The sequence below is a fragment of the Centruroides vittatus genome, unplaced genomic scaffold (assembly GCF_030686945.1).
Source record: "Centruroides vittatus isolate TY-2023 unplaced genomic scaffold, ASM3068694v2 scaffold_464, whole genome shotgun sequence".
NCBI lineage: Eukaryota > Metazoa > Arthropoda > Arachnida > Scorpiones > Buthidae > Centruroides > Centruroides vittatus.
The window spans coordinates 2,857,132-2,884,884 of record NW_027122710.1 but is presented as its reverse complement, the minus strand read 5'-3'; the positions used below and the strand labels follow the sequence as shown (position 1 = coordinate 2,884,884).

General features: G+C 32.1%; 1 protein-coding gene across 1 annotated transcript in view; it reads right to left on the bottom strand.

Moving 5' to 3' along the window:
- The window catches only part of LOC136989335 (uncharacterized), a 43,175-nt gene that overhangs the window by 3,487 nt on the left and 11,935 nt on the right, over positions 1-27,753 (bottom strand). Inside the window, exons 3-9 of the mRNA XM_067287465.1 lie at positions 19,184-19,278; positions 16,736-16,902; positions 13,746-13,846; positions 11,929-12,024; positions 7,154-7,260; positions 3,668-3,854; positions 1,560-1,614 (exon numbers count right to left, since the gene is read on the bottom strand). Of these exons, the coding sequence (XP_067143566.1) occupies positions 1,560-1,614; positions 3,668-3,854; positions 7,154-7,260; positions 11,929-12,024; positions 13,746-13,846; positions 16,736-16,902; positions 19,184-19,278 (808 nt within the window). The remainder of the gene's footprint in view (positions 1-1,559; positions 1,615-3,667; positions 3,855-7,153; positions 7,261-11,928; positions 12,025-13,745; positions 13,847-16,735; positions 16,903-19,183; positions 19,279-27,753) is intronic.

Below are 27,753 nucleotides of genomic sequence, written 5' to 3'. Positions count from 1 at the left end.
GCAGTGCATACTTCCAAGCATGTCTTAAACAGGCTCAAAAGGTTGCTCTTTTCCACCAGAAATTTGCCTGCCATTGATACAAATACAATAACCCTATTATTAATTATTGCCAAACAATCTGCCAGATTTGTCAGGCTATTATTAAAACTGGCTTTAATATAGCCCAGCAGATCATTTGGCATCTATTAACGAATGGATATAACCAGTGGTGATATTCAGCGGGTTCGCACAGGTTCGGCCGAACCCATTGTTAAAATTTTGAGTTTTCCGAACCTTGTTAAAACACATGGAACATTTCTCAGTGGTTTTGTTTTTTTTAAAATATACTAAAATATACATATTATACTCTGTAATACTACTAAACTAGAGCCTTATACCCCGTTCGCACCGAGCATTTCAATCTAGATTGTGAGCAAGGTCGGGGACTATGTCTTGGTGCGATCTCTCTCGACCGAAACGAGATTTAATCGTGATCGAATCAAGAAAGTTCTTGAAACTAGATCCAGTCATAAGAGAGATCGTCAGTCGGAGAAAGAGCCGCAAAGGCTATAATCTCCATATCAAATTAAATTGAAGAAGAAGAAGAAGAAGTCATAAGAGAGATCCCACAATCCCACGTGCGCGAGATAATACAAGATGGCTATGAAAGACGTGTCGGGCTATGGACAGCAAAATAAAAAGGATATTGTATTTCGAGAGATGATGACATCTGTCTATTATCAGCACTGCCATTCGGGGTGAAAAAAAAAGGTCGACAGCACTAATATACTATTCTCACCTGGTCTTCGCCCAGGGCTCGTTACGTTCCAAATACACCACTGATTATTAGATATATCGCAAGAAAAGGTATTGTATTTATTTCTAGCCAAAACTTCCATTTCGTTTGTCGGTGATTGTCAGGGAAAAATTTTCTGCTAGCGAACCCTTTGTTAACTATTTCGAATATCACCACTGGATATAACCAAAGAAAAAGAAAGACAGAGATGGTAGGAACTAAGTAATTTAAATTGAGAAAAATGTCCTCATATAATACATCTCAAAGCCCGAAGTTTATATTAAATAAATCAACCTTGCCGGGGATAGCGATAATTGACTGAGTGCCTTATTGGCCAGTGGACGTAGGAGTCGTCTCCAGTCAGCAACATTAGTAACCGTAGATGGTTATATCGAAATTTAAATACATCTGGAAGTGATGATTGACTTGGGGTCCAGGTGACGCAATTGGTAGCGCACCGCACGGCAAGCAGAGGCTGCGGGTTCAATCCCCGCCCCGGGTCAGTTATTTTCTTCCAGAATGTTCTAAATTATTTATTAAAATTATAATTATTAATTTAGATATGAGATGGTGCCTAATGCTTACCTCTATACCAAATTCGTTTATATTTATTATTTAATTATAGCCATTTATTAGGCGGATTATTTAGGTGTTGGTTGATTTATTTAAAAATGTCCTCAATAGTAGCTTAGTTTTACGAAAAAGTTTTTTCTTTAAATATTAAATTCAAAAGGATCTCATATTAAACGTAATTAGTGTAAGAAAAATAAAAATGGAACATTACTTCTTTCGAGACCAGATGCAATTTCTTCAACAGTTGCTATGTCGGTTCCTGCTATCTGTAAATACATATTTAAAAAATCATCTTAAAGTTGCACTGAATATTGTAAGTTCTGATTATTTAGATTAATATCAAATTTTCCTGTGGAAATGGAAAACCGATTGGTTTATTTCTGTGCTGCTCATGCAGAAAAACAGCACATTTTTGTATTTTTTTAACTTCAAATTGTAAATCCTTGTATTGTCAATAAACAATAGAATTTAAACATTTTAAATATGTCTTTCTCTCTGCTACTTATTATTGTAAAGAGTTAATCGAAAACAATACACAAGGCTCTGGAAATGACCTAGAACCCCACTAAATTTGTTAATATTTAATTTTTTTTCCCTGTAAAAGGAAAATGTAATAATAATAAGGGTTTACAACCTTTTCTCAGAAACGTGATAAAAAGAAAATGAGACAATGTATGTCCCAAGGTCAACTATCTCCAGTTGATATCAAATTAGATGTTATTAAATGTAACAAGATCTTGATTTAAATTGATAAGTGACTGACCACTTAGCAAGCAAAATGAGGAAAAATGAATAAATGGAATGGGTGATTGGGGACAGAAAATAATAAAAACTCTGAATTTCAAGGATGAGAGAGCGTCTCTCTCTGACTTCTCTATGTGTCGGACCTTTCTTTATCGTCTTCAACCTCTCTTTTGATTCCCTCTCACTGGATCTCATCCTCTCCTGACCATTGACAACACTGCCCCGGCCATTGTGATAATGAAAGGACCATTCTCTCTCTCGGGATTTCCTTAATTAAAAAAGATCTAACAGACTTTCTTGTTGCTTGCAAGAACATCAAGGGTGCTGGTTTTTGTAACCCCCTTTTGATCAATAAGACAGAATGAATATTTTGTGACTGCAAGTCTGTCTTGGTGTTCATTGCATCCATATATGAATCTCCACTTCTATCCTGATTTGGGTTCACAATTTGGCAACCTCACACTTATACAAAGTGATTATAAAGTCTGTTACTAATTTCACAAAAATGGATTCAAAGTTATTTATATGTAGGTCATGTGAAACATGTCGATCCAAGAAAAGAGAACCACTGTTGTTTGCATATGTTTTGGTGGATTAACATAAATGGGAAATTCAGGAAGTCTGCTCCTATCAGTGCCAATATCAGACTGTTGATTAACAAATTTGAGCTAATGGGTAATGGCATGATGCACAACTTTCTGGAAAACCCACTATATCAAATGAAATAGTTCTATGTATAGAAACAGAGTCTATGTTATCAACCAGAAAACTAAGCCAGGTAGGTGCTCATTTTCCACAACTGACAGTATGGGAAATTCTTCATTACAAAGTCATAAAATGTGCATAGCACATCCAGGTGTTAAATAAGCTGGAGGAGAAAGAGGTCTATGCCACTCACTAAGCAATGTATCTTGATCTCTTGAAGGTTTTGGAACAAGAAGATTTGATGTACAGGTACCTCCGTGTATGTCACTCCACTGAAACATGCACAAACCATAGCAATTTTCTTTTCTTGGGTTGATATGCTGCACCCAACTTGCAAACAAATGATTTTGTTACCATTTTCACAAAAATGGATTGAGACTTACTTTAAATAAGATTATAAAGATTAGCATTTATATTTTAATCAAGTTGTGAAAAATATTTTTTTGTGATTAAAATGGACAAAATTATGACAATAATACCTTTTTCAATTACAAAATTAATATTTGATTTTTTTTTTTAATGAAATGTCTTGGAAGTCTATTTTTTTTTTTTTTTTTTAAATTCTTTCTGCACTTTGAACACTAAGAGGGTCATTTTTCATGAGTTGGTTGGGCCTATAATGGGACAGCTGGGCAGTAAGAATAGAGCCTGACATATCCCAAATAGACAACTCCCAAAAATTTCCTGGGGTTTTTCAATTCAAATTCATTCATTAGTCCACCACTCTGGGAAGTCCCGGAGGGTGGGCCAATGCCACTTGGCCATTCAGCCATTTAAGGAAATTGAAATGAAAGTCAAGAGTAATTTTTAATTAACTATAATAATAAATATTATATTTATTGTTAGAAAAATAGTCGAGCATCCAATTACCTGAACATTTTCGCTCGTCGTTTGTTTGGCAGTTTCCGCATTGGCGATGCCATGCTCGCTCGTCTGACACATCAGAGGGACAGCAACCACATGCTGTACACTTTCACTCGAAGGTCTGGCGGTCGGGTCGAGTCCCATCTGCTTCATTCTGACTGCGATGTCAAATAGATAATCGTAACATTCACACCTGATAAATAAATATTTTATACAATTTGAAATCTATTTAACAACAAGTGTCTATCAGTTGATAATTATTAAAAAGTTCAAGAATATTTACAGAATCAAAATTTGGTTTGTACCCTTGTACCGAGATATTTCTATCACTGTTTAACAAGAGTAGTAAATCCAAACTTTTATTACAAAATACATCAAAAACCATCACTTAAGTGTAATTTTGAAATTATAATTATTAGTTGCTCAAATTTTATTATAACAAACAATTATGGTAATTAAATATGAAATTCAAAAATTTACAAAATATGGGTATTCCTTGTACAATATTTCTACAATACAGTTTGAAAATTGGGGATATCTCTTGTACAACACAACTTCCAGTTTCTCTCTAGCACAGTTCGAGAAATCCTCTGTACAAAATTTCACAATTTTTAAGTGTAAACTTCGTTATTCAATATTTTTTTCTTATTTGAGTAAGCATGCATTGTCTCGAATTTTAGAATGTTGAAATTTTCAAATTATTTTGTGCCTTTCATCAGGTTTACTTTAATGAAAACTGACAGGGCAAGGAAGAAATAAACTGCACTAACTTTCCTATCAACCAGGTGTCGTTGTCGGTGCTTTCAGACTTTAGCCCTTAAGACTGTCTCTGTCATAGATTAATTTCTGTATTTAGTAAAGTTTAAACATTCTTAGATAAGTACTATTAAACTTTTTTAATGTAGGCAAGCAATCACTTGTAAAATGACAAACGAATTATGGCAGTATCTTGGCACTCGAATACAAATTCTGGAAAAAAGGCACTTGGTATCGACCGAACAAATGCAACTCGCTAGAACAAATTTTCAATTAATAAAATATTTTTTATTTCATCACCCATAAAAAATTTTTAATTATGAAAATAAAAAATATGAAAATTCTGCTGATATTTCTGATCAAGATCAACAGAAAAGTTGAGATGACAATACTTTGTAAATGGAAAATATCCTGGTTTAACTGAAATTAATATTAATGCGTCATACAGTACTTTTAATTGTGATTGTTAATTAATTATCGATTGCTTTAATAAATATATTTCTCTTAGTAATGAAAAAGAATAGTATTTTGGCATAATGACATGGCAGAAGTACTTTTGCTAACTTCTGGAATGTAACCCTATGTTTTGCATCAGTCCTTTGTTTCGTACAGCAGGGATTCGCATAACACGGAACTTTTTCAGAACTCAACTACCATGTTATACAAGGGATACCTGTACTGTATTGTTCTTTGCTATTCCATACTGAAAATGGTATATATATATATATATATATATATATATACGGTGGGCCAGTGTTAACGAAATGGCAGAGTGTTCGTGTTCATCCAAGCAAATCGCTCGGTCAGGTTGATTTTACTCTCGAGGGGACATCTTATGCAATAAAGTTTTTGCGATTCTGAATACAACAGACAACAAAAAATTTTTAAAAAACTCATTTATTTTTTATTAACTAAACAAACATTTATTTCGGAAAAAGTAAAAACTATTAACAAACATAAAAAAAACCTTTTAAGCTAGACTGCAAATGCAAGGGGAAAAAAATTGATTATAAAATTAAGGCTGATAATGTGTTATCTGTTTGCAGATGTTCTTTTTTGTAGTGTTCACATTAAGCTTGACCACTTAGTGATTCAATCAGAATTTAAGATTATTATTTGTTTATTGTGAATTTTGTACAACATAATCGTTATGACTTACACAATTGCTGAAAGGGTGGAAATAGTAACTCTTCATTTCAAAAATGGCGAGAATGCTCATCTTACTGCAAATTTATTTAATCAACGCTATCCAAACAAACATTGTAACGCAAAATATGTTCTGTAGTTGGTTCAAAGTTTCAGTTAACGGGTTCTGTGGCTAACAAAAGACGCGACCCCGGACGTGAACGTCCAGTAAGAAACAAAGCGACAGAGATTGGGGTTTTGGGGCAAGTTGCTGCAGACTCAACTTTAAGTACAAGGAAACTGGAGGCTGTGACTAGCATTAGCAGAACATCTATTCGCCGGATCCTCAAAGCTCACAAGTTTCATCCGTACAAAATTAATTTAGTTCACCAATTAAATGAAGATGATCTTAATCGGCGACAGCAATTTTGTGAAATTATGACAGAAAGGTTAAGAATTGACGTGGATTATCTTTTTAACATTTGTTTTTCCGACGAGTGCACGTTTTTTTTAAACTCAACGGTTAATCGTCACAATTGTCGATATTGATCAGATAATAACCCAAGCATATTTCATGAAGTTCATAGCCAAACTCCACAAAAGCTAAATGTGTGGGCCGGAATCTTTGGAGATCGACTACTTGGCCCCATTTTCCTAGGCAGTAATCAAACGGGAGAAAGTTATTTAGATTTACTTGAAAATGTTGTACATCCATTACTTGTTGATATCGTCGAACTTGACGACCGATACTTAGAAGACCGCCTTACTTTCCAACAAGATGGAGCCCCCCCCGCATTGTGCAAGATCAGTTATAGAGTTTTTGAACACGGCTTTTTCTGGGCATTGGATCAGACGTAGAGGTCCTTTAGAATGGCTGGCTAGATCCCCAGATCTTAGTCCTCTTGATTTTTTTCTTTGGGGACATTTAAAAAGTAAGATCTATGCAACCGAACCAAGATCTCTTGAAGAATTACGACAAAGAATTATAGACGAGTGTTGTCAAATAACACCCGAAACTTTCCGAAGTGTAAGAAACCGTTTTGAGCAAAATTTGTATTATTGTATGGAGGCTAGTGGTGCTCAATTCGAACATTTATTGAATACTTGATAACTCTTATGTTTGTTACTTTATTTGAAATAAATGTTTGTTTAGTTAATAAAAAATAAATGAGTTTTTTAAAAATTTTTTGTTGTCTGTTGTATTCAGAATTGCAAAAACTTTATTGCATAAGATGTCCCCTCGAAAGTAAAATTGACCTGTCCGAGCGATTTGCTTGGACAAACACGAACACTCTGCCGTTTCGTTTTCACTGGCCCATCCTGTATATACACACTCACACACACTCCAACCATGAATTAGCCTAGCATAAATGAAAATTCCAACACAAATGTTTTTAGTCTACTTCTAAGACTTTCTTTAAGTTAAGTGTGCAGAAATTTCTGAACATTTAACCTGAAGCAAGTCTTAGAATGTGCTTGACTTATTCTGGGGAAGTGATTCTTTTTCATTTGAAGTGCATTTTCATGGTACTAAACATAGATTCAGATTATTACAGTTTGGAATTACCTAAGAAAACAGCAGAAATTTTACTATTAAAATTAAATACTCACATTGTTTTTGCTCTTTCCCATGTATCGCCCCAGACATAAATACCGTGACGTCTCACTAACACTGCACAGGTGTCCGGATATTCTTCCATAGCTTGTGCCATTGAATCCTTAAAAATAATTTGAAATAATAATATATTCATGATAATATCTGAATAATTGTTATTCAAATATTATCATGAATAAAAGAAATAATTATTATTTTATATTTATAAGTTTCTCACAAATTTATACTTCTACAATAAGTTATTGTAATGGCAAAAAAGAAAATTTGTTATGATAAACCTGGGAAATGATCACTCAAAAATTGGTCTTATAATAGTTGAAATAAAATCACTGGGTATGGTGCTGGTTTTAGAAAGCACTTTGAATGGTAACTCATCAAAGTGCCTCCTAAGACCAAGATTAATAGAGAATTATACTGTGACTTGTTTATTACTTTGTCCATCTCATGAGATTATAGTTATGCCAGATACTTTGCAAAGTTACTTCTCACTGTGATAAAGCTTCATCATATGTGATCGAGCCAACTTGCGTGCACTTCCAATAGATGAGGAATAAAAGTGAAATTTATTATGTAGAATACAAAGACCTCCTAAACAAGTCTGAAGCTCTAGTTTGCCAGACTTTTTTCAATTTGACGATCTCAAGTGAAAACATCACTACAAAAGTCCACCCAGTAGATGGAAAAAAGCTTATGAGATTTAGAACACAATTCCTCAAGATCTGAGCATTTCAAGATTGGAAACAGCAATGCAGAACAATAACCAAAGCAAAAAGATAGCAGCCCTAACACACAAAGGAATCATACAACCAATTGCTCTATGTCTAACAGCTCTTTACATTTCTGTAAATAAAATTTCGTCATTCGCTGTCCATTAGATAATAAATTGTGATTTAATAGTTAACTTCAAAATTTCCTGAACATTACTTAATGCAAATGGATAATTTTAATGTTTTCATTAGACAGACAATCTTCAGATATCCTGTCGAAAGCAGATGTTTATCAAATGGTCATTATATATTGAATTCCCTGAATATTTTCTAATTTTGGAGGAAGGATGATTATTTTTCTTATATAGAGACAAAAATATTTAAAGTATTACATCATAAATTAAATAATATACCCTTTGTCAGAAAAGTTCCAGGACAAAGCTCATAAAAAAATAGAAAATTGCTATTACCAAGTAATGATCCTAGCTCCTGTCAAAGTAGTCCCCTCAGCTATCTATGTACAATTGCCAATGATTCTGGAGGTCTTGGAAGCAAGCAGAGAAAACTTCAAGTGTGATACTTCTTAGCTTATTTGTCACAGTCCATTGGATGTCTGCAATATTTTGATGAAATGTCTCTTTCAGTAAGTTGCTTTATCAATCACAGAAACAAGAAAAAAAATCACACTTTTCTGACAAAGGGTTGCAACTGAAAAGGACATTTTGTCAGGCAACTAAAAAGAATGTTTTGTCAAGATATCGCAGACATCCAACGGACTGTGACAAACGAGCTAAGAAGCATCACATTTGAAGCTTTCTCTGCTTGCTTCCAAGACCTCCAGAAACATTAGCAATTGTGTATAGATAGCTGAGGGAACTACTTTGACAGGAGCAGAATCATTACTTGGTAATTGCAATTTTCTATTTTTTTATGAGCTTTGTCCTGGAACTTTTCTGACAAAGGGTATATAATTTTAGAAAATAATAATAATAATAATAATAATAATAATAACTATATTGAATACATGTCATATTGTGAGGAAATTCCTGAATACAGACACACACACACACTGATACACTTTTTAAATTTTTGTTTTGGTTACTTTGCCTTAACTTTGGTCCAGCATAGTACACAGCCACCGGTGTTAACCGAGTATATCTCACATAACCCAACATAATAATAATAAAAACATTACAACAGCTTTCCATATTTACATATTGTAATTTTTTCCATTTAATTCATTACTGAAATTGTATTAATTTACACAGTATTTTGATAAAAGTGTCTTAACATTAAAGAAGTTTTTAATCTAAGAGGAAGTTTAATGAGATTTCGACCATTTATGGGGTTGTTATATCAATGATAAAGTAGCATTGTGTTTGTGTGAGATCAGCCAGACCTCTACTGATCATTATAGCATGATGAGCTGCTAAATTGACAGTTGCTATATAGAAAATCTATTTCATTTACAATTTTTATTTCTGTTAAACTTAAAAAATTTTTGTGTTTCTTCCAAGTAAAAAAATTAATAGTAAAATATACTTTTATCTTGAGGAAACCGTGTTTTATGTTTTCTTTCTTGCGAAGACACAATGCAGTGACAGTAGATTTAAAACACTGGGCAAATTTTCATCCTTTATTCAGTTGGAATGCTTTTTACATCGCGCGTTTTGGGCCGATGCCCCTCTTCAGCCAACTTATAATTGTCTGTATGTGTTACAAATACATGTGTACAAACAGCACAGCAGTTATTGGGAGTTGTTACCTCCTAAATGTTGGTGTTAAGAGCTTGTATACCATTAAAGACTGGACCGCACCTTGTTCGAAAGCATAGACAGAGTACGAGTACTCCAACAGCATGAATCTTCATGCTGTTGGACTACTATAAAATTCCATAAAAGCTCTTAACACCAACATTTAGGAGGTAACAACCCCTAATAACTGCTGTGCTGTTTGTATACATGTATTTGTAACACATACAGACAATTATAAGTTGGCTGAAGAGGGGCATCGGCCCAAAATGCGCGATGTAAAAAGCGTTCCAACTGAATAAAGGATGAAAATTTGCCCAGTGTTTTAAATCTACTGTCACTGCATTGTGTCTTCGCAAAAAAGTAAAATATACTGTAAAAGTGGATGAGATACATTAAAAGCACAAACACCTATAATCTGGTTAAAATGAATCAATTTATTTTAAGAACAAACATTTTCAACTGTCTTTAAGAGCCATCTTTAGATTATGAAATATTATATAGAACTTGTTAAACTCATGCTGGTTGCATGCATCAAAGAATATTGAAGAAAAAATAGAATTAAAATAAAATACAAAATGATAAAGTATATATAAAACAAATATAAATATATAAAATACAATATATAAAACAAATATAAAAATTTTAAAACAAAAATCAAAATAAAAATGACTAAAATTATAAATGTTCATAATTAGCCTTCCATGCATGTACAGTAGAGCATTGATTATCCGACCCCCGATCAACCGTCACATCGGTTATCCGACCGCGTTCTAGTCAGCAAATTCAAATGTCCGCTAGTAATGTGGCGCTACAATATTTGGCTGTCTTGGCTACTTTAATATTATTTTTGTTAAATTTTTGCATGTTTTAGCTGGCAACATGGCTCAACCATGAAAGGAAGGCCAGTATTTAAATCAGGCTTAATTTTTTTATTTTGTCTTTATTTTTGTATTTACTTTGTGGAAAATAAAGAAATAATTTTTCACGATACAATAGTGACAATTATTATCTTTTAAAAAATTTTGTTGGGCTTAACATTGATGAAAATTCAATGCAAAGTAGGTTAATAGCAATATACTAATTACATGGGATATACTAATAATGTATTTTTTCATACTTTTCGGTTATCCGATTTTTTCAGTTATCCGACCAACCCCAGTCCCCAATTGAGTCGGATAATCAATGCTCTACTGTAATACTGAAGATGTGTCATGAAAATTAACAACAAAACTCAATATCTTTGTAAATTTCAAGGTTTTCAAGATACTTGACCCGAGCAGGAACATATGTGCTATGTAAGAGATATGCATTATCAAAAGACACTTGGACATCATTGTCATAAGCAAAGGCCATAAGGGTCGTTGTGCACAAACCCTTTCAAATGGTGTAGTGATATTCCTTTAGTTAAATATTCTGTAGCCTGCAGATAGCACTGGCAATACATTGGAGCTAATTTATCTTGTTATCAAAAATAGGTATTGTGTAAATGTCAGGTAACAAAGATCATTCACATGCCTCGTTATCCTTCCTCAGCAAGAAAAAAAATGTTGGACTTCTTAAATGCAATATTAATATTGGCTAGCTGGGATATTTCTCTGTAGATACCATAGAGATCCCTCCCTATTAAAGGTAAAAGTCTTGTATGGCAGATTGTTGTTCTCTGTACAATTGACTGGAGTAAGATACTGCCAGATGAAGTCCTTGATGATATTTGTTGAATAGCCTAGGGCAGTGGCAATGCTCTTAATATGTTGGAACTCTATTCCTGGAATGCATATCAGAACAATGAGTATATGCTCTTTTTATTAGTGCTCTGAACATTGCTATCTTGTAAGAAAATGGATCATGTGACATTGGTGGAATGAATAAGAGGTGATACATGTTCTTCCTGTAGACATCAGTAATGATAGATCCATTATGTACTGTGCATTGATAAGGATATCCAGGAAATGTACTTGGAATGTGCTGTTTTGTTCAGAGTGGAGCGGTAAACTATACGAATTATTGTTGGCGGTCGTCAGGAATTCCCGTAGCTGGGGTTTGTGGTTTCAAATAATTAAAATGTTGTCAACATATCTGATATACAGTATGATGCTGTAGTGAAATATAGAGAGGGCTGTCTGTTCTATTTGTCATACTACAGCTCATATAGGGTACCCAAAATTGGACTACCTGAACTAGTAGAATGATGACTAGAACAGATGATCATCTCTCATTCAGTAAAATACCAAAGAACATTAAATAAAACAGACACCATTATATAATAATTAAATTTAAACTAAATTTAATAAAACTTTAAATAATGATTACCTTCAAATCTTTTTCAAATGGCGTATTTTCAATAATTGGTACAACCAAAAGGTCATCGTACCTGTAATTCGTGCCTGTAGTACCCTTTTTGATTCCCTGAAATTTAGGTATTTAAAATGAAAATAAGTTCAAATACATTCCATTTTTTATAAATTCTTAGCCTGTAAGAATTTACAGTAGAGCGTTGTTTATCCAAATCAATTGAGGACTGGGGTTGTTCAGATAACTTATTTTTTGGATAACTGATTATGTACGAAAAAATATATTAACCTATCCTGTGTTGAGATTTTTCTCCATTGCATGTCACTTTGCTTTGAATTTTTGTCGATTTTAAGCCTAATGAAAATTTTTATAAAAATAATCGTGGCTATTGTACCGTTAAAAATTCTTTCTCTATTTTGTACAAACAAAATAAATATATTGAAAAATATAAAAACAAAAAATTATACTTTAGAAGTTAATCTAGTATGAAAAATGTTCGATTCAGCACGACACAGTCCGACTGGAAAGCTTTCGGTTAACTGATGTTTCGGTTGATCGGCTTTCGGATAAACGACGCTGTACTGTATTTACACACACATATATATACATATATATATGCTGCTTATTGTTATCAATCATCTAATGTCAGAATCAAAATGTCCTAAAACATATAAATTAAATAACATGGTAATTATGAGTGAAAGTTTTATAATTGTAAGATAAGTTTTTGATTTAATTAGACAGTTAATAATAGCCAACTAACAACACAGATAACAGTTATAAGCCATGTCACTGCAATAAAAACATTAACAATACAGTCAGAAATCAAATTAAACGAAATCATCCATTATGTTTACTCTTAATACACCAAATGCTTGTTTTGTAATCTTGTACTCTACACTATATAATACAGTGAAATGTTAATCATCTGAAAAATCAATTAACTGAAATCAACTTCAGAGAATACTAATTCCAGAAATTATAAAGTTACTTAATAATGATAGTGGATCTACAGAAGATTGTCAACAATTAAACAAAGTTATTATTGAGACTAGTTTTACTTTGTGCTGCAAAAAATAAAACCTATTAAAATTCGTCATTGTGCCTTCATACAATGATGCATTAGAAACAACATTGATATGGCTAGAAACGCAATCAAAAGCAGATTTTAAGTAGTATATTTTATTTAATAATTTTACTGTTATATATTTTTTACATTGAATTCAAAGTGTCATCAGTACATTGAAGATTGCAATGAAAGACTGTCTAATTTATTAAAAACAAGCCTCATTTTTTTTCATTATTTCTTAACATTCATATGCATTTGAAATTTTTAAAAATTGTTAAATATTTTTCAATAAACAGAAATTTCTATTTTTTAAACTAATTTTAAAGTTTCATGTTACATATTTTCTTATTTTCAAATGATAACACACAATTAAATCAAAGAGAAATATTGTTTATAAATTAATATTAAATAACAAATTTTTAAAAATTGTTAAATATTTTTCAATAAACAGAAATTTCTATTTTTTAAACTAATTTTAAAGTTTCATGTTACATATTTTCTTATTTTCAAATGATAACACACAATTAAATCAAAGAGAAATATTGTTTTAAATGTCTCAGTATATGTTTTTATAGTAAAAAACAAACATTCCTATGCAACTGAATCTAGCGTAAATCAGTTTAAATTTTTAGTGATTTTTTTCCAATTATTTATAACTATACTAATAATCGAATATATTCCATAAAAAACTTATACCAATTTCATTTTTGGTAATTCCATAAGTTGAATTATAGATAATTAACAAATTTAAAAAATAATACTTTACTTTAATCATTTCTTGATGCGTTATCTGAAATTCCTTTCCTGGATAAAGAAGTGTAGCTAAAACTGCATTTTTGGAATGGGAATGTATAACTGCACCAGCTCCTGTCATAATCAGTAAAATTATATATAAATATAATTTTTTAAATATTATTTAATATCAAATATTAGACAATGATTATTAACAATTACAAACATTATCATTATCAAAGTTATTAAATATATAACGTTTCCTGGGCATAATTAGAAAGATAGCCTATTCTTCTTCATTTTACTTTCCTTTTTTTGCCCAGGGAATGTTAGCTGCACCTCATTTTTCCCAAAAATTAACAAAGTTAGCAGTTTCTTTGATGTCAACTAAAGTAAAGCCAGGTTGCTATGATGACTGTAACAGGATTATTAACTGTTAGAAATGTGAGATTGATGATTTCATGAATATTAAAATCCATTTTTAATAGAAGTTCTTAAGTAAACATCTGTCATGATACTTAGAAAAAAACATCACATCAAACACAGATTAAATGACCACTCTACTATCAACAAATGGTCATTTAATCTCTAAGATGCAAAGATCTCAAAATATGAGAGAAACTAAAAAGGTAAAATGTAAGCTGGGAAGTAGGCAGAATTGTAGTTACAGAGGGGCTATGAGGTGACTAAGCTTCCACAGCTTATTTCATGTGTGATAATGCACAAAATGCCCCCTAGGTTTCTGCACCACTTGACCAAAAGGTTGACATTGCTTCGATGACGACTATGTCAGGATAGAAGACACCGCATAGCAACTAGGGCTGTTTTTGTTTAATGTCGGTGTTGTTGTTGTGAGGTCATGCAAGTAGTTGTGTGCACATGTGACAATCGAGTTTGAGATGGAGGGCTTGGGAGATGCCGAGTCATTGAAGAGACGGCATGCTGGAAGTGAACCACTCGGATGCCAGGTTAACAACTAATAACTGTTTAATTTCACAGAAAAAGAGTACATGACACACCTTTGTAAAATATTAAATTAACTGATCTATATCGTAAGTGGTTGCGAGAGAGAGAATTCACATGAAATTCGCATGGAGATAAATACCTGCAGTTTGAAGGATCTGTTTGTAGACATGATGCAAGAGAGGATTTGGCCTTTGGAAGGTTGACTAAACGAGGAAGTTTGCACATTAAAAGGGTTCTGGATAATGTTCTGGCTCAGAGTTGATCGTATATCCATTTTGGAGGCATATAGTTAATGGTATCAGTTGAATTGGCAACTTTTTGCATTGCAGAGGAATGGGTGACAACTTGTTGAGTTGTGGAGGAATGGGCAATGACTTCCACATTGGGCTGTCAGTTCCAATTAAAACAGTAGTGCATGACCGGGAGGTCAAAGGATCATGGGAAAGTGTCGCTTTCGCCATCGAGAATGTGCAAACTGAGAAGTTTTCAGGTAGTAGATGAAAACAGTTATCTAAATAGGTTTGTTATACCTATTCGTGTATTTTTTGTCGAATTCCAGATTCTCACATAAAGCATACACTATATATATTGTATGTACAGTACACTTTCATTATTTAAACTTGTACTGTTGCTTATTTTTACACTTAAACTGTAGCTAACAGATCTAATGATAGCTGAAATAGAGAAAAATACCAGTCACAGTTTTTTCAGCCTGCCCCTCTAGCACCCAATGATTTATTCCTGGTTACAGTACTGCAAAAAGGAAGAAAATGAAGAACAGATTCGAACAGACAAAAAGAGAATTATTATAGTTAACATATTTTAACTTTTAAACTAAAGTCTTAGTTTATAAAAAAAATCTTGCTGTGAATTGTTAAGAAAAATTTTGTATTAAAAATACAGTGATACCTCGTCAATAATTCGTTTGAAAACAATTGACAAAAACTGAGGCAATTATGTCCATATGAATCAATGTAAATCCAATTAATTCATTCTAGACAGCCCAAAATACATACCAAAAACACATTTTATAGAGAATTAATATAGCATTAAATATTAAAAGCAATAAGAAATTAATATATAAAGACTAATCTAAAGGAAAGCAATGGAATTGTTTGGCTAGACACGAGGGGGTAATGTCTTGTCTTGTAGAAGTTAGTTGGACATGAGCTTCTAGCTTATATCGCCCCGTGGTAAAGTGTGACATAATTGTCATGTAATAGTAGTTATATGCGTTTATGATGGTCATATTGCTGGGAATAATGCTTTCCAGGATGTCCATTTAATGGTAACTGACCCCTATTCAGGCGTTACAGACGTGGAGAAAACCCGGAAAACTCCACGTGACCAGTCTGTCCTGACCATACCAATCCTGGCAAAGTGCAAACCCACAAATGAACTCCCAGTGTTCAGGGAACAGAAATGTTGGCCAATAGTGGGCCGTCGTGGGGTAATGCTCACAGAACGAGAAAGAACGCCACACTGAGCCAGAAAACGCAAGGGTTACACTTTGTTTTTGCAAAATTAGCAGTGAGGTCACTTGGACATGCCGACCAAATCTGAGACAATCGACAAAAACCAAAACAAATTTTTACAAAAAAAATTGACAAAAACTGAAGTCAACAAAAACCAAGTTATTACTGTATTTAAGTGATAAATTTATATATTGTTTGAATTGATAAAAGTTTTGTAACTATTCTTCAAGGTGTTCATGCAATGAATTTTCAAATCAGTATCACCTGAATGATACAAGATGTGTAAATGCCATTAAAACCATTAACAGCCAGAGTTTTGCTTGTATAATTTTGAATTCTAAAAGTACTTTGAGGAATGTATACCAATTTTTCCACTTTGTTATTTTAATGTCTCAAACTTTCTTATATACATTTTCAAACTTACACAGTTTGCAAACTATTATATAAAAATGTCTTGATGGAGGCATAGATTTAAGTACAAATATTTATAAAATTTTAAAAACCAAAATAACATTAAAAAATATGATTCCAGTCTAAAAGCTCTTAAATTTATTTTAAGTTGATAAATAACACATATATTTACCTCTCATTGTGTAAGCATTCATAAAGAGTGGAGTACATTCACTTTTTTTAAGTTTCTTATGCGAAGGGGGTCCAGATATAAATCTTTCTTCAAGATCTTGAATAAATAAGTCTTCGGGTTGAATTCTCTCCTTCTGAACTCCAGAAGGAGCAATGTAAATTTCGCTTCTAAAAAAACAAAAGAATAAAATAAATTTTAAAATGTAGAAAGCTTATAAAGGTTTTAATGTATTAGATTGTCCCAATAAAATAATTAAAATATCTGTTTTATTTATTTCCATAAAAAATGAAATACATATAATAAACTTAAGCTAAAATATGTATGAAAATATTATATTTAGGAAGCTCCTCTAACATAAATCCAATTAAAGTTATTTTTTCTAAGTAAAAGCTTTTCATAAAAACTCAAAACACTTTTAAGCTTTGTTAAGGAGGTAACAGAACTTTGTAAATTCTTAATTGATTGTGAGTGTAGGAATCCATTATTAGAACAAATCAAAACACTAAAATCATATGTTACTGTGGCAAAATGTAGACTGTGCCATGAATATTTAAGCAATATTACAGATGGGGATAAGTCTAAATAATTTAGGCTTAAAAGAAAAGCTGGCTATTTTAATGCATAAATATAAAAGTGATGATGATTATATATATATACTTATGTTTTATTAAAACTCTTTATGGAATTTTTGTTAACAATACTTTATTAGAGATATGGAAAACATTGTGTTTTTTGAATAACTAATCATACATTTGCTTTTAATTGAATACATTCACTAAAAATATTAAAATCATACTAATTTAGAACCAAGAGAAAAATAGACAAAAAGTCATGAAAGACAGATTACTAAATGATTTATTCAACTTGACTATGTAGACAACACATGTGAGATATCAAACTTAAGATCATAAAAAATAAAACTTCTTAACAAGTAACAAACTTTTCTGATGATAGGGGGGTTTTATGTTAAAATTAAGAAGCATTTTATTCTTTATATTAAGTAAAATTGCATTTCTATAGATCTGACTAGAATTATTTTATCTACTTCTGCATTTTAAAAATTTTAATTGTAAAATATTACTAAATAAAAAGATTCATGTTTTGAAAAGAACTGAAATTTTAACAAATTAATCAAAGAACAAACTATAAGTTATATTTGTTTTCATAATATGGTAATCCCAAAGAAAACTTATATATTGAAATTCCCAAGATAAACACTAAATATGATCTGTAAACCAATTTATAAATAATTTAATAAGAATCAAAGTAGTCAAGCAGTTTTCCAAACTGATCCATATTAAATAGGATGTCTCTATATAAATATATGTAAAATAAATATATGATACATTATCCTTTAACAGAGAAGGGACCTATCAAAAATCACAGGCAAGTATCCCTTATAAACTTGAATGAAAACAAACAAGTGCATATTAAATCACTGAATTAATTTAATTTGTAAATAATGAATTTTTAAGAAATTTTTGAGTAAATAACTACTCAAACATTCTATAGCAATTTATATTATATGTAAAAAATTAGACAATATATTTTTCCAATAATCTTCACCACATTGCAGTACAAGATTAAAACTCTTGTCACCAAATGAGAATCAATAGAAGAACTAATAAATTTTACATATACAGCAAAGTCTTGTTTATATGAGGATTGCAGATCAGCAGATACAATGTAAAATAAAACTCTAGGTAAATTTGTGTTTCACCACCCAAATAGTCCCATATGGTTGCCTAGATGCAACCATTTACGATTATCAGAAAAACGTAAATAGAATATTTTAAACATATTTTATGTTTTACTACAATGAATAAATAACATTAAACTTAATCTGAAGTTTTTGAATATGAACAGCAAAGTTTTATTACAACATATCAATACATTAAGAAAGTCCTTCAGGAAAGCCCTAGAAAGTCTCTCAGGAATGCCTTTTAGTGAGAAACTGATGCCAATTTAAGTATTAGATAGATTTAAAAAACACTCCATATGGTCAGCCCATTGATCAGGTAAAAGCCTGCAACCAACTATCAATGTTTAGTGATTTTATCCATTAGCAGATTTCATTGGTCATTAGCATCATTTGGGTACTTCTCAATGATTGAAATGTCAGAATCTGGAGAAGCATGGTTCACTGAGTTGAGTCAGAGATTCAATGACATTAAGATTGGGTAACCCAATTATTAAACGTTCGTAGCAAGAATTTACCTGTTTGGTTATGAACTGGTGATGGTTTATTTGGTGAATGGTCTATAAATAAGTACCCAGTTTTTTAAAAATTTGTTAAACTTAAGAACATAAATCCCATATAAAACAAGACTCTACTGTATTTTTAATGTAATCTAATCTACCAAACTTCTTAAATATAATTTTTATTTTAAGGTAATTATCTACATTAATTTTTATTAATATTTAGTCAAAACTGATTTAAAAACTAACCCATGTCTAATGCTAATTCCACCACCTGTGCCAGAAAGCCATCCCAAATGATAAAACTGGTGACATAATTCGGGAATTAAGTTACGAGGGTGTTCCTTTAAATGATATGAAATTATTTTTATCAATAACTATACTAAATGATAAAAAATATTTTATAATTCAAAACAGTTTAATAAAACATTTTAGCAGAATATATAAACAAATAATATTTCTAGAAAATATTTTCTTACAGATTAAACTTAAATATTCAATTCCATTGATTAGGCATTAATTCTAAAAAGGATCTGTCTTTCTCTTCTTTATTAAAAATTACAAATCCAAAATTTTATTTAAACAAAAATGAATAAAAATGATTTTTAAGATTAACCTCATTGTTAATTCATAAAACTAAATTCCAAACAAAATTATTAAAGTTACAATCCAACCATAGAAAACCATTTCTTATAAAGCTGTTTATGAGAACAGCAGCAATGTTGCAGCTGCACTTCAGTAATTTTGCCATCGTAAGAATTTATATAACCATTGATTAGACAAGCTCTTAGGAAAATGATCACTCAATTCAGGAAAACTGGACATCTGGGAGTTCAACACGGTGTGGCTGTACAATCATAATTTTAAGTTAGAATATTCTAGTTTGTAGCTTCTGTCCTTGATTTTTGTACTTTTACATTTCTGGAATCTTCTTATCCTCATTTCTACTTCACTCGGTTGATGATTGATGTTCTGAACTGTCTCGCGGGGAGAGAAAATGCCTAAGGGCCTAAAGGTTTTTAGACCAGGAAGGAGAGTTCAGATTGGAGGAGACAGTGGAGAGAAGAGGTTGATCCTGACCATAAAAAAGACCTAAGAATTTCTTGAAGTCTTCCAACAAGAATCCTGAGGCTTCAATTAATCATTGATAGACATTCTCCTTTGATCCCCAATAAAAGGAGAATGTACATTAACTTCCGTAGAGAATGAACAAGGAAATTTCACTGAGAACCATCGAAAGTAATCATCTCCGTAAAAAGGGAATCAATTGAGTATGGGTACCCCTTTCTTTTGTCTGCTTTAATTTACCATTTCATCTCTATAGTTATAAGTTAGTTGTACAAAATTTTTTTGAATACACAATCACACTTGTTTAACAAAATTGTAAGACATGGGAATCTTTGTTTTGTCATATGAGCCCATGTATTGGGTCTTTTTTTCTTTACTTGGGCAGAGCTGGGCAAATGTCCTAGGGTTGGCATTCGAATTCTTTCTTCTGTGCATTGTGTAATCATTTCTTATTAAATCAATTGTTGTTTTAATTATGTGCTGTCTTAATCGTATTGTATTTTCACCCTTGTGGCTATTCGACACAACTGCACTGTTCACACTGGTTTAGGATGCAAATCTATAAGTCATCAAAGAAGACAGCTCTCATTAAACAATCGATGAATAATGTTATAGGTTGAGTCCCTGCAGTGTCACTATGACACTGCATGGACACCCAACTTGAATTTTAATATTTATTCTATTCAAAGTGATCCTAATTATCAGATTTCCACAAAACTTTCAGTTAATTGTTTGTGTTTACCATCCAATACCTATCTGCCAAAAATTCCAGTCCGAAGCAAGGACTTATCGCTTTATCTCAATAATGTAAGAAGCCGACTTTTAGGGGCAATCCACTAATTGGGCACCAGGAAAAGCCTAGGGACTGATCATATGTGGGTGATGATATTGGTGGCAAAAATGACAAGTATCTAACAACAAAACCATTTATTTAAACATAAAGCAACTTACATAATATTAAAATACATTGCATTCTAGAATGACAGGAGATGGGGGAGGTTCCGGATGTCAAACATAGATCAGTGATGCATTGTTCAAAGTAGCCCCGGAGCACTAGTGATCGCAAGTCTGTGGAACAGATGGGGAGACTCCTGTGGTTAATGTAGGAGGATGAACTGAGTTCCTGGCAGGGGTCACTGTGGAACACAAACTTGGCTGGAGACCCCTCAACCTTGAGATCCAAAGTTTTTATAGGATTTACCCTTGAATCTCACCCTTTTGATTGGTCTCGTCTCCCTTTTTCTCTCTCCCCGACTGGTCAATCTTCTGTCTCCAGGCAAAAACCGAGACCAATTTGGGCGGCGGGAAAGGTCCACACCAGGGGGTTTTCCCCGGCACCTTCCGTCAACTGAAACCAAAAGGTGTTGATGGAGCTTTGAAGCCCGTGCTCAAATATTACTCTGTGGTCTGAAGACCACGTGTTCTGTTGCCTAACCGGCTCGTAACCAACCCCTTGGGTGGTTCACAGTGTAAAGGAGGGACAGGCCCTCATAGTGTAAGAGCTTCCTGTTGTAAAAGTTAATGGGAGAGAGGGGAGATATGTGGTCCAAAGATCACGTGTTCTATTGCGTGATCCTTGGGTGGGCCGCAGGGTAAAGAAAGGATGGGCCACGTTTTCGGAAGAAAAAAAAAGAGAGAGAGGGAGATCGCGCATGCTCAATGGAAGAAGAGGAACTTTATTCAGAAGAAAGAATGGAAAGAGGACGTGTAGACGATAGAGTCGCAAGATTGTTTTTTTGTGTGTGTTGTGTCTTTTGTTTTAGTGTCTGTTATAGCGAAAGGACAGAGTAGTGATTGGAAGGACTAAAATAAACTTTAAGTTCCTTGCATTGGAGTCATAGAGTGTGTGATTTATTTCTTTGAAGTTTCTTTTTGTTTTGTTCCCGCACAGGGAATACTCTAAAGATCGAGTACTTCCCCACAACTCCATTATTGTCTTTTCCCCCCAGACATTTTAAAACTTAAATGATTTACCAGATGTTCTTGTGGTTGTTTACACCTAACATTTTAGAGCTCAATCTAACAGATGTCCTTTTAGTAATTAATCCCCCACTTTTCTTGATCGTTTAAACCCCGATGCTGCCTCGACAAAGCTCCCTCTCTCTATTGGTCATCATTCCTTTATGTCATTTATCTTCGCATCACATTTATTTTGATATAAAATATGTAGTTTTCCCTTTGGTCTCTGTTTTACATCACCAACACAATCTCTTGGTCCGATTTAACAACCAAAATTTCCTGTCTTAGGAATTTTTATAATCATTTTCGATTTGATTTTGGAACCTCACAATAAGATGTACCGGCAAAACTATTAGATTCCATTAGTTACATTGAACATTTTGCCAAAAGGTGTTACAAGAGCCATTTAAAACAAAAAACTATCAAGATTCTTTACGTAATGCAAGAGGTAAAAACTACAAATGTATTCAGAATTGGCATTTTCCTCTAACTCGAATTGTCCATAACTCAAAGTTTTTTCCTGCCCCTCAGAATTTTGAGTCGGAGAAGTTTTATTGTATTTTGTAAACACAATTTATCATCACGAAACCATACAAAATATTCTCATAAGACAGTAGAAAAAGAAACTACAAATTATTATTTTTGAAAGATAAATTTATTTTCACATTCCTCAAACCTCATAACCAAAATAATAAAAAACAGAAACTATTTTTTAAAAAATACTTTACATTAAATTTATTACATTTAATCATTTATATCGTGAAAACATGTTTAGTAATCGCCATATTTAATGACATCAAACCGAAATTGTAATTGCGCCATCTCGATTCGTTTAGATCAACCAAGGCCAGTTGATCGCTTCGCTAGTAAGGCCGTCCGCCGTAAGGAAAATTGCCGTATTCACACTGTTTCCATTTTTCGCCGCTGCGAAAGATTTTGGCGCTAGTTAACGGTGAGACTCACGCGTTCAGTGAATTGGTCGTTTTGTACTTTTGTCTGCAGATATAGCTATTTTATGAAATTGTGATAATTATATATAGTTATACTTATATATTGTTATATTTATTCGTGAGTTATACACAGTTGACGGGACTTTCTCTTCAACAGCAGCTTGGTATATAGATAAAAATACATTCATTGTGTAGCTCTCTATCTGACAATACTCAGCACAGTTGATGTTGTAAAGTACAGTACTTGCTGAATACCATCAAATTCAGATATGTTTTGACGAGAGATTTAACAGTGATCCAATTGAGTCATTCTTTAGCTGCATTCGTCAGTTTAATGGAGGAAATGACAAATTAGATGCACGATCAGCATCTCTTACAACGGAAATGATTTTAAAAGTTGGTATCTTACAGGCTGCACAGAATGGAAATGCACCATGCTCTTCTTCCTCCTCAAAGTTGTTACCTGTTATGACAGAAACCAATTATAATGTTGAAGATAAAGTCTGTAAATTGCATGATTCTTCACTGTCTATTTTGCAAAAATTGCAATCTGTTACACAAGACTGCAGTGTTCCCTGTACAATTGAAAATACTTCTCTGGCAGTTATCAGTGGTTACTTAATTAGAGTTCTTGAAGAGAAGGTTGCATGCTATGAGTGCCTTGAAATCCTCAACCATCCTGCAAGTAATGGAGCTCTTTTCGGCTTAATATCAAACCAAGATAGAGGACAGCTTCGTTATCAGAGACCAGCGTTAGTGGGAGTGATTAGAATTCTTACAGATTTTTTGATGATGCGATGATGCAATGACATACACAAATCCTTGTCAGGCTAGTTTGAAAGTTAAGCTGATAATTGTCATTTTGCCATACTTGAAAAACTGCCCTGTACTGTGGTGTAAGGCTAAACACTGATGGTGCACATTCAAATCACAATAATCGCATGTGCAATATTATAGCAACAAGTTTGTTAGCTCTTTACTAACCGATTGGACTGGACAATTAAGTCAAACTGTGGAAAAAGTTCTAAGACTGTATCATAAGCCCACTTCTAGAAAAATATTAAAAGTCTAATGTAATTAAATGTAAATATTAAGTCTAATTTATATTGTAAATTTCTGATGAGGAGGAAGCTAAGTACATTTCTGTTTTCTGCAGTTTGTAAAATTCATTCAAAAACAGTGTGCACTTTATTCAATAAATTATTTTTTTATGTAATAAACTTCTGCTTTTTCTATAAAGAATTTTATTTATATTAGAGATGTAAACTGAAGCAATGTTACTTTTACCACAGCTATACTTTTAATTTCAACTTTAAAACAATATATGTTGCTTTTGTTCACAATTCTACGTACTTCTCCAATATTAATTATAATAAATTCTTACCTTCAATATCACTATATTTCCGCGAAAATTTTTCGAAACTTTTTTACTAATCTAAAAAAATTTGCTTATTTTTTGGCAAAAAATAAGCAAATTTTTTCGAAAGGTTATATCGATATTTCTTAGACTCTTAATTAACAAAAGTAATAATTTTATAACAGATTTAATACACAGCATTTTAATAAATTATCATATATGGTCCGAATATGTGAAATTTTTTATAGTAGACACTATAGGTAATCTAGTTTTGCTAAGTTTGCGTACTTTTCGAGTAAAAAAAAATATTTAAATTAACGATTAACTACTGGTATCTTTAAGAATCGAAAAGAGATCATTAAATAGTATTAGTGTGAAAAAGTTTGTATTTTCCATGCCAATAATACTCGATTATTATTTCTTCCTAAAAACGTCTTATAAAAATAAAGGTGTGAAAAATACTGTATTATTATTTCGCTTTTTTCGAAGCATTCCCATGCTTTTTTTCACGAACTAGGGAACATCGTTTGCAGCAGCTCATTTCTTGATTGTCAAAAGTTTTCATCCTGCATTAATGAGAAAAATACTTAACGCAACGCGTCTCCAAACTCCTCTATACTGAAACGCTGACGATGGATGGTCACCGATCGTCAGCGCCACAAGCGGAGAAAATATCAACTAGCGTCTATACGCTCGGTACAATAGACAGAGAGAATTGGTGGACGGCCTTACTAGCGAAGCGATCAACTGGCCTTGGATCAACTAAAACCAAATTTTCTGCATAAATGCGCATTACTTCGCGATTAAATTCTAAAAACGATCAGAAACAGATTAGGAGCAACACGGATAATGGCGACGATGCATCATCCGTATCACACCCATTCCGTAATAATACACCGTTAAAAAAAATCGCGAATAGAATAATCACACTTCATCGAAAATAATAATAATAATAATAATAATAATGAAATAATTAACAACAATTTCATGTATAAACACTAACAATCGATTTAGATATCGATGGCAAATTAACAACGTATTTAAATTCTCGACTATAAGAAAAAATTAATAAAAATTTAAAGAAACTCGTAAAAAAATTGTTTAAAATAATAATAATTATTATTATTAAATCATCCATAAAAATATATTAATTAGAAACCTTGTCGTAACGGTCGTCCGAATGAGCGCATCCAACATCCGTAGTTGCCGGCATCCTTAGCTATCGCTAAATTCAAAATCGCTGTTTATAAAAATATAGCTGGCGATGTTCAATTAAGAACTGCCAGTTTGAACTAAATTATTTCGAAATTAAATTATCAAATATCTTGATAATGACTAATCGAATTTCGTTATACTTTATACTTCATATGTAAATATTTATATTTATTCACAGGTTTAAAAAAATTATATTTCAAATGAAATTATTTTCATTCAAAAAATAAAATTATTAAAATGATTTTAATATGATATATTTAATTTATATATTGCATATAATTTAAATGTTAGGCCCCCTCATACTATTATAATAAATTATAATAATGAAAGTGGGATAAACCTAGAAAAAAAAATGGCTAGAGCAAGTGAATGAATATTTGAAAGAAAAAGATATTTTATTCAAAATTAAATTAAACAAAATTCTAACTTTATTGAATATATTGTATTTTGGTTTTTATGTTAAATACAGGGTCCTCCAAAAAGAATGCTACCATTTTAAATTATTGTAATTATTTTAATTATTATCCTAGAATGTTGTAATGTACTTTAAAACGTTGGAAAATTGTTCGAGTTTTGCATTTGCCCGTTACGATTTCTCGACGTGTGCACGCATCCGATCGATACTCAAATTCTTCCCATGCTTGCTACGATATATCTGTTACTACTTCTTGCATGGTCGATTCTATGGCTCGTGTTGCAGTTTATTCATGTTTTACAATGATGAGTGATTTCAACTTTTTAGGATAGGTTTTCACTTTCACAAAACACAAAAACCTTTGTTGCAGAATCATCATTTTCATTTGTGGTACTTCTTAGAGATGGTATACGAGACGTTTGAATGTGGATGGGAGATGAAACTCGGACGACTGAGCTATTGATTGGTGCAAGTCACGTACTTCTCGGATAATATTTAACAATTATGGTAATTTAAAATAATAGCATTCGCATTGAAAGACTTTTAAAACAAAAAACAGTTACACAGTATTTTCTTTTCTCTACTGTACTTTCTCACCACACCGGGCTGTATCAATTCAACACACACAACGCACAACCAATAACTGGTATGAAAATTTCAGAACAGAAAACGTTTTTGATGCCCCTCCTGGGCTCTTCCTCGGGCTTAATTTGTTTCTTCTGTTGGAACTGGATTCTTTAATTAATTTAAATGTTTTTAAATTTGAAACGTGCCTTGTTTCCAAAACTCCGAATATGGAAGGAATCCACGAGCTATTTCAAATATCTTTTCTACCAATGGGGATTTGATATGTGCACGTTGTATTATTTAAAATTATCTCTTACATATAAATATAATAATAATAATTAAATTAAGATTTATCGTCTATTAAGAATTACCATGCTGTAGAGAGATTCGTTTCTTCCTTAAAGTTAATGCATGTGGATTTGCGATCGGCCTTAAAAATTTCAATTGCTTTCAAAGTTCTTAGTTGTTCTTGATATTGGGTGGTGCGGATGACATGCGCTTCGTCGAAGATTGGTGTGATGACGTCTGGGTTTGTTGCATATGTAGACAGGGCAGTCGTACATTTAAAAAACATTTAAATTAAAGAATCCAGTTTCAACAAAAGAAACAAATTAAGCCTGAGGAAGAGCCCAGGAGAGGAATCAAAAATGTTTGCCGTTTTGGAATTTTTATGCTGGTTATTGGTTGTGCGTTCTGTGTGTTGAATTCTGTTCTCTAATTTAGAGAATAGAATTCAACACACAGAACGCGCAGTATTTTCTGTTCTCTAATTTAGAGAACAGAAAATACTGTGTTAGAAACAGAAATAGTGGTGTAACTTTCTAATTTTAAAATATAACAAATATTAATTTTGCATATAATTAAATGTATCTTTTATAATTTTGCTAAACTCATAAATATTCAAATAAAGTTGTAATAAATATTGATTTGATTTCTAAATAGAAGAATGCTCATCATATTTCTTAATAGAGAGTCTGATAAAACATTTAGTAAGATATCAATAATATTGAACAAACAGAAATAATTTGAAATCTTCTATTGAAAATTTAACTGTTCTTGTTAAGGAAAAATCTCAAATATAAATTTAATTCAAACTGCTTTTCTTAGAGTGCAAACTTAGAAAACTATAATGTTTACTGGCTATACCAAGGGTTATCAACTATTTGGTTTGGCTGTTTGAATACTTCCAAATTCCAGTTTGGTACTGGAATTTGGAATTTCAGTTATTTTTTAAAAATTGTCTGGAAAACAAAAACTGTTCAGAAATATTCTGAAAAATGAATGAGGA